We start from the raw sequence: 8,244 nt of genomic DNA, 5'->3' as shown, positions 1-8,244 counted from the left end.
TGGGCAACCCCAAATGTTAGTGATGACATAGCCACTAGGGATGTGGGGCCTCCTGATCTGACAGCTGCCAGGAGGAAGCCCCATCCTCAGTGGGGGGTGGGACAGCTGTAGGTAACACTGGCATTGCACCAGCTGCTCTGGCTGACAGGGGTGGTCATTGTGCTCTTTCTCTGCCCACCCACAAGGAGACGTGGCGGATGGGAGGTGAGGCGGACACAAGGGCAGAGCCCACACTTACCGTCTCCATAGAGTTTTATCTCTCGCCTCCTGGGAAGCCGGGCAGGAAGGAGAAGGAAGACAGACAGGTTAGGACCCTCTGGAGTGTCATCAGGGGAGACTCTCTGGGCAGCAAGCCCCAGGGAGCCTTAAGGCGATGGAGGTTAGGCCTCTGCCTCCTGAGGACATCCATCCTCAAATCCCATCCCGGCCCTGGGACAAGCCAAGGGGCAGGCTTCAGGGTGCCCAACTCCTCCCAACAGAGAAGGATGGGGAAGAGCTGGAGGGCAGAGTCTTGGGTAGAAGATGACAAAAGTCCCCAGGTCCAGTAGCCCAGCCCCAACTCTGCTTTGAAATGACTGTGGGACCCCAGGCCTGTGGCTCAACCTCTCTGGATCTCTTTGGCCTACAAATGACTCAAGTAGTAATCAGAAGAGCAAGCAGGGAGGTAAAAAATGCTTTGAAAAGATGAAAGACAGACGTAAAGGATTCCCTCTACTTAAAGCCCAGAACGTGGCTGGGCCCAGGACAGGTGCACCAACAGCGTTGGCAGAATTCATGCAAATTAATAAGTAGATGGGTGCTGAGCCACTCCCATGGGGCCCACACCCTACTAGAGGGTACAACCCAGCGTGTCCTTGACACAACGTAGAGCCTCCTAGAAGGTATAAAGATAAGGTGGCAGGGAAAGCTACGTGACTCCTTATTGTTCTCCCCAAGACACTAGGAGTCATTCTCCTAGTCCACAGGAGGAGCCAGAAGGAGGCAGGGGCATGGACACAAGGGCCCCAGAGGCCAGCCCCTTACCTTGTATTCACAGGCTCCGATTGCAGAGGCACTCTCCGAGTCTTGCCAAGGGAAGCCAAAGGTGAGCTCATAGTTCTCCTTCCAGATTCTAGCTGTCAGGAACTCCCTGAGTAAAAAGAAAAAAGTGAGCCCTTGGGTCCATTCACTCAGGACCAGAAAGTGGCCTGAAACTTTCTCTTCCATGGTTACTTTCCCCTGAGGGAAGACTGTCCAGGGAGCAGCACCCTCACTGCTTCCCTCTGCCCTTGCTGAGGTTTCTGGAGGGAGCTAGGCCTCAGGATCCCTGTGTCCAATATCTGCCTGTTCCTCTGATATACCATTCTCTGCTCTAATCCTGGAGGCCTCTGTCCTGGTTGTGCCTGGGAACAGGCAATGGGGGTAGGTTGGGGTGCAGAGATGGGCCAGAAGCCTGGAACTTCCCCAAACTTAGAGCCCAGGCATGAGACTACCTAGGAGGCATGGGGCTTTTGTCCATCCATCAAGGAACTGGTTGACACAAAGCCCAGGTGTCCCCTCCCCTCCTACCAGAACTCAGGTGCCACTGCAACATCTCAGAGTCGGGGAGGGGCAATCTGAGTGCAGAATTCTACCAAGACATGGTCTGCATGGCAGGGAGGTCAAGAGTCCAGGCTCTGGACAGGTTCTACATCCACCAGTGTAACCTGCGCCTCAGTTTCCTTTAGTGTAAAGTGGGTATGGTAATAGTACCGGGTAGGTAGGGTTACCCAAGAGGTTCAGAGATAACATACATAAAGCACTTAGCACAGCACTGCACTCAAAGGAAGCACTTACAAATGTGAATTATGGCTGTTGTTGCTTTTATTGTTATTGGAACATGGAGGGGCACTCATTAATCTTGGTTTCCCTCCTTTACTGCTTCCTTTTGGAAAGATGAATGCACATCAGGGACGTAATTAAAGGGCACTACTCTATTCAGTGAATTAAGTAGTAGTATATTATATGGCTGGTATCTAGAAATCCTAGAACTACTTTGGAAATGTGTGGCACTGGCCGGCCCTACCCTGCTCTTGAAACTGCCCAGCAAGGGGACCTGTGCCGCCTGGAGGCAGCCTCCTCTGACTTCATTCTGGAGTTTAAGATTCATGCTCAGCCCCTTTCTCACAGAAGCCCTCCAAGAACCAGGCCCAGAGTTTCCCTGCCCGGACCATCCAGCCTCCCACATCTGCCCCAGCCTGCCCCAACCCCTGCTGTCTTGTCCGGACATTCTCATGGTTTGTGTGGCCAAGTGTAAAAGCCTCTGTCATTCCCTCGATCAATCTCCATCTTATGCCAGAGGGATCTTCTTAAACACAAAACTGACATGTCATTTCCCTACTAAGAGCTCCCAGTGGTTCCTTCTCACAGAAAAACATTCACAATTCCTTAAAATGGATGATCTATCTGGTCTCTGCCCATGTCTCCTGACCTCATCCTTCCTCTCCCCTCCCACATCTGAGCCACTCTGAACTGCCAGCCTGGCCTCAAAGGCACCAGGCCTTTGTGCACATGGCTCCCTGCTTGGAACTCCCTCCAGGAATGGTCTCCCACTCCTAACTACACCTTTCCTTTGGCTGGGCTAATTCCCTCTAACTTTTTTCAGTTTGTTTCTGTTTGTTCTTTAGTTATATTTTAATTTTTACTTTAAAATTATTATAGATTCACAAGAGCTTAGGAAAACAGTAGAGAGGTCTTCTGTATCTTTCACCTAGTTTCCCACAATAGTTACATTTTACATAATTATATGTGTGTATCCTTCCATGCCATATCATCCCATGGGTACATTTGTGTAACCATCACTGCAGTCAAGATACAGAACTGTTCTGTCACCATTTACATCTCCCTTATGCTACTCCTTTATAGTCTCGCCCATGATCCTCTCTCCATCATCCCTAACCCCTGGCAACCACTACTCTGTTTTCCATCTCTATAATTTTCTTAATTCAAGAAGGTTATATAAATGAAATCATACAGTATGTGAACTTCAAAAAAAAAAAAAAACAGCTTTATTGAGACATAGTTACCATGGTGAATATCACAGAGTTGTGAAACCATCACCACAATCAATTTTACAACATTTTCATCACGCTAAAAAGCCCCAGGCACTGTGTCTTTAGTGGCTAAAACTGTCCTGCATAAATTCCCACCAGACCTGATTATCCCTTCCTTCTTCCAAGTCTCATTGCCATAATGACCCCTCAAAAGAAAATGGTCAAAAAGACAGAAATTAACAAGTGTTGGTGAGGATGTGGGGAAACCGGAACCTTTGTTGGACTGTAAAATGGTGCTGTGGAAAACAGTCTGGCTGTTCAACAGAAGTTTAAACACAAACGATTACCTTATGGCCTAGCAATTCCACTACTAGGTATATACCCAAGAGAAACGAAAACTCACGGCCACACGAAAACTTGTACACATGTTCATAGCAGCATTATTCACAGTAGCCAAAAGGCGGAAACAACCCAAATGTCCATCAACCAATGAATAAACAAGTGTGCTATATCCTTATAATGGAAGATTGTTTGGCAATAAAAAAGGAATGAAATACATGCTACAGTGTGAATGGATCTGAAAAACATTATGCTGAGGGAAAGAAGTCAGTCATAAAAGACCACATGTTGTTATGATTCCATCCACATGAAATGTCCAGAATGGGCAAATTTATAGACACAAAGTAGATTAGTGGTTGCCTAGGGCTGGGGGCAGCTGAGGAGTAAATGGGGCGAGGAAGCAGTAATTGCTAAGGTGTCTTTTTAGCCTGATAAAAATGTTCTAAAATTGATTGTGGTGATGGTTGTATAACTCCATGAATATACTAAAAACTCGAAATTTATATTTTAAAGAGGTGAAGTATATAGTATGTGAATTATATCTCAATAAAACTATCATAGAAAAAGAAAAAGGACCTGGCCCCCAACTCAACATCTGCCCTTAAAATAAGCTCCTCCTACTTCCCGGTTCTTAATGGGACCCCATCATCCACCACAAAAATTTTCTCTCCGTCCTTCCCTCTTAATTCCATTAGTTACCAAACCCTGCAGGTTAAACTCTGTAAAGTCTCTCACACATAGCTTCTCCTTTCTATGACCACTGTTAGCCATCCTAGGGGGCTCTCACTGCCCTTTGAGGCTGTCACAATGTCCCGCAATTGACTTTATTTCTTCTAGTCTAACTCCAGGCCAATCCAAAACACACTGTCTCCTGATCAATTTTCCCATGTATCATCGGAGACCCCTGAGGGCTACGACTGTATTTTTCCATCAGTCTGGGGACTCCTGAGCGTGCCGGGCTGTGTCTTCTATTCCCTCAGACAGGGGTTTCCTCAGGACAGAGCCATATTTGCTCCCTTCACTTTGGGGGCTTGCAGAGGCAAATTGCCTTCTCCCTCAGGCCAGAGACGCCTAAAAGTTGGATTGTCTTCCCCTTCATACTCGGTTGTGCGGGGAAAGCTGTGTCCTTCTACGCCTTTGGGACCCAAGTCAGGACTGTGCTTGACTGACAACATCCTTCGTCACACCTCCTTGACATATTCGCTTCCCCCAGGTCAGACTGCTCTCTAGCGCCTACAGGGGCCGGCAGGCTGCACACTTTCATTCCCTAGATCCCCAGCTGGAAGCGTTCACTGCGCGACTTCTTTCACCACCAATCCCCGCCCTGGGAGCCGCGTCGCCCCCTCCCGCCTCCATGCGTAGCCATGGTAGGCAGGGGCCCGAATCAGTTCCCAGGACACGGCGGGCCTGCTGGGGAGCCGGGACACGGGTCCGCTGGGCTCTCGGGGCGAGGCCCCAGCCAGTGTAGGGGACTCCGCGGGCAGAAAGGCCTCGGTTTCCGACTCACCACGCAGGGCCTTGTAGCCGTCCCGCAGCACCGCCATCTTGTTGTCACGCGGTTTCCCAGGCGACCAAAACCTATGCGCTTCTCATTGGCTAATTCGCGCCCCGGAGCAACCAGTAGGCAGCGGAGGCGTCTGTGCTCGGATTCTATTGGCCAAGAGAGTCTGAACTCTTCCCGGGATACTCTAAGTCCCAGAATCCATCGCTCTGAGAGTACTCAGGGTCTGAGGAAATGGAGGGTTCATTAATACCACCCCGAGGCGCAGAAAGCGAAGAACCTGGGGTTAGATTCATGAAACGCTGGAAGCCTGCAGACCTGAATGTGTAATCCCGATAGTCCCACTGTTTTGCTAAATTGATTTTGGGGAAAATTACTTATCCCCCTGAGCTTGTTTCCCCATCTGATCAGTACAATACTTGGGTGGGGCTGTTTTGAGCATGAATTGAAATGATGAAAATACTTAATAAATATTTCTTAAATCGGAATTTCTCTAACTTCTTGACAGGATGGATGACTCTCTGAAGGGACGCTCAAATTCTAGTTCTTTTGTCTAAAAATTCCTTCCCCTCCCTGAGCCTCATCTGTAAAATTAAGGTGTTAGATTAGAGCAACTAGGCAGTTTAGTTAAGAGCATGGATTTTGGCTTCAGGAGTACTGGCTCCTGATTTGTGTGCCCTTGGGCAAATTTTTCACCTTAGCTTCTTCATCTGTAAAATGGAAATAATACCCACCTCACAGGGTTGCTGTGAAGATTAAATGAGGTAATATATGCAAAGTACCTGTCCCAACACTCACACAGAGTATGTTTTCAGAAACATTTCCTGCTTTTAACTGTCATTAGCATTATCCCTCAGCCTTCCAGCTGTGATAGTCTGGGAGTCTATGTCTTCTGATCTCAGACAACCACTTCTTTATGCCTGGGTTCAACCACCAAGGCCCTTTCTCTGCATGTCTCAGACAGCACTTTTTAATATTTTCCATTTGACTTTCTGCATTCAGTTGGAGGCCAAAGGGTGCTACCAATTAATGAGTGCCTTCCAAATGCTGGGTGCCAATATTATGAGGTTTACATATGAGAAAATTGAAGCTCGGAGAAGTAAAGTGACTTGCCCAAGACTGCTCAGGTAAAAAGCAGAAGCGGATTAGAACCCAAAACTGCCTGCCTCTGGAGTCTGTGCTCTTTCTGAAAGCATCCATTTTAGTAAAACAGGCAGGCAAAGCCAAGTCGCAGGTGCCAAGGGAGGGGTTCAGGTGGAAAGCATGACTGGAAGTTGGAGGTGGGAGAGCTCTCTTGCCACTGAGCTGCTGTCAGAAAGTTCTCTGAAGCTTGAGGTATATGAGATGAGAAAGGTCATACTGGGGCCAACTGGTTTTGGGGTGTCGAGGCCATGACCAGGGGATTAGCAACCTCATACCGTCACCTTGGTCATGTTCCTTTAGCAAGGCCCAACAACATGGGAGGCAGGGGACTCTGGCTTCCTGAGACCTGCTGTGGTCTGCCCACTGCCTCCTGCCTCAGCGAGACTGGGAAGCATGAACTGGCATTTACCCAGGCATCAGGATTTACCATATGCCTTCCTCCTACCCAGGGCCCAAAGCCTGGCCTGATATTCTGCAGCAGGCAAACACCAAGTTTGTGTGAGGGAGATGGGAGCTCTCTAATCTGGCGGGCCAGTTTATTATTTTTTAAATAACATTTATTGGGGAAAGTCAGAGACTTATTACAAAAGTATACATTTTCATTATAGAAACTTGGAAAATAACAATAGCTATCGTTTGAGAATATATTATCGATCAGCATAACTTAACAAATCTATGAGACCAGGCTCTGTCACTTAACTAGCTGGCTGTTCTTGCTCAAGCTACTTTATTCATCTGAGCCTCAGTTTTCACAGCTATAAAATAGAGATCCTAATAGAATCTACCTCACAGGATTATTGTGCAAATTAAGTTTTTCGTAACATTGTCACATTATTATCTTTTAAAAAATGTTTTCCAAAAACAAAGTTATGAAAACACAGCAATAGCCTAAGCTCATCCAATATTTATTTTTCTGAACTATATTTCTCTATCCCCCATTTCAAAGGGGTCTGGAAATCTTTCCTAGGTCTCAGGCTCACGTAAGATTTCAGTGTTGAGAGGACATTGGAGGCCAATCTGTTCAGCTTCCAAGCGCATCCAGGATTCCCTCTGGACATCTGGGGTGAGGGCCACTGGAGGGAAAGGTAAAAAATAGAGAGAGGTCCTCTAAAGGCAAGCTTTCCCTCAGAATAAATGCCTAGCTCTTTCCCACCCACATCACCACAGCCTTGGATCAAGCCCTTGTTTAGCATGACATATAGGGCCTTCATATTGAGTCCTGCCCTCTACCGTTCTCAATGTTCCAGAAACTATCATACTCTTTGGTATATTCAAGCCTCTCCTAATGGGAACATTTTCCTTTGACTGTCCCGCTTTGACTTTTCTATTCTTGTATTTTTAAGTTCACAAATTTCTATTTGAATCTTTTCTATAATTTCGAGTTCTCGATCTTGCCTTATATGTTTTAAATATACTAAGCATTGTTATTTGAGAGTTTGGTTGATAATTTGATTATCTGGATCTTCTGTGTTACTGTTTCTATTATCTGTTGCTTCTCTCATGTATGTATATGTATGTATGTATATGTGTGTGTGTGTGTGTACGTATGTACGTATGTACATATGTATGTATTTGTCATATTGTCCTCAATTTCTGTAAGGGCTAGGATGTTGTTTCCTGTTCACTTACTTCTCAGGTGTAACCTTTCATGGTCCCAACCCAAGGCCTGGATTGGTGGGGCCGTTTACCATGGCCCTTTTTTCTTAGCGGGTCTTGAACTATAGATTTTTCTTTGTAGAAAGCTCTATTTCTCAGCTGTCTCTTCTGGAAGCAGCAAAGACTTTTAGAGGAAAAGCAACCGCAAATGAAGGGCTCACCTCTCTCTTCCCCTTAATTATATTCTGCATTGGTAACTCCCCAATACTTAAGTCTGCTGTTGCCCCATTTACATACTCACTGACTGAATGAATACAGGCATGGAGGTGGGAGTAGTTGCCTTATATTCACTCATTCATTCAACTGTCCCTACTCTTATGCCATGTTCTGTGCTATGCTGGGTTGTAGAGGTGACAAGACCTAGTATCCCCTCAAGGGACCAGACACAATCTTTAGAGCAAAGGTCAACGAAAGGAGCTCTTGGAACACTAAAGAACTCTCTCTTTTTGAAGGAGTTTCCTAGGGGAAGTGGAAAGTTTCCCAGGGGAAGAGGGACCTTCTGAGCTATGTCTTGAAGAACAAATAGTTTGCCAGATAAAATAACTGGAAATGGCTTTCCTTGGAGAGATAACACATGGGGTGTAAAAGAGCCTA

At 46.5% G+C, this 8,244-nt stretch overlaps 1 protein-coding gene across 1 annotated transcript in view; it reads right to left on the bottom strand.

The window, feature by feature from the left end:
* The window catches only part of UBXN11 (UBX domain protein 11), a 22,354-nt gene extending 17,425 nt beyond the window's left edge, over positions 1 to 4,929 (bottom strand). Inside the window, exons 1-3 of the mRNA XM_015599011.2 lie at positions 4,858 to 4,929; positions 1,024 to 1,129; positions 239 to 267 (exon numbers count right to left, since the gene is read on the bottom strand). Coding sequence (XP_015454497.1) covers positions 239 to 267; positions 1,024 to 1,094 — 100 coding nt within the window. The 5' untranslated portion in view covers positions 1,095 to 1,129; positions 4,858 to 4,929. The remainder of the gene's footprint in view (positions 1 to 238; positions 268 to 1,023; positions 1,130 to 4,857) is intronic.
* Between the last annotated feature and the right edge of the window lie 3,315 nt (positions 4,930 to 8,244).

Source organism: Pteropus alecto, unplaced genomic scaffold (genome assembly GCF_000325575.1).
Source record: "Pteropus alecto unplaced genomic scaffold, ASM32557v1 scaffold39, whole genome shotgun sequence".
Classification (NCBI taxonomy): domain Eukaryota; kingdom Metazoa; phylum Chordata; class Mammalia; order Chiroptera; family Pteropodidae; genus Pteropus; species Pteropus alecto.
The sequence above is the reverse complement of the archived record's forward strand: the minus strand, read 5'-3'. Positions and strand labels throughout refer to the sequence as shown.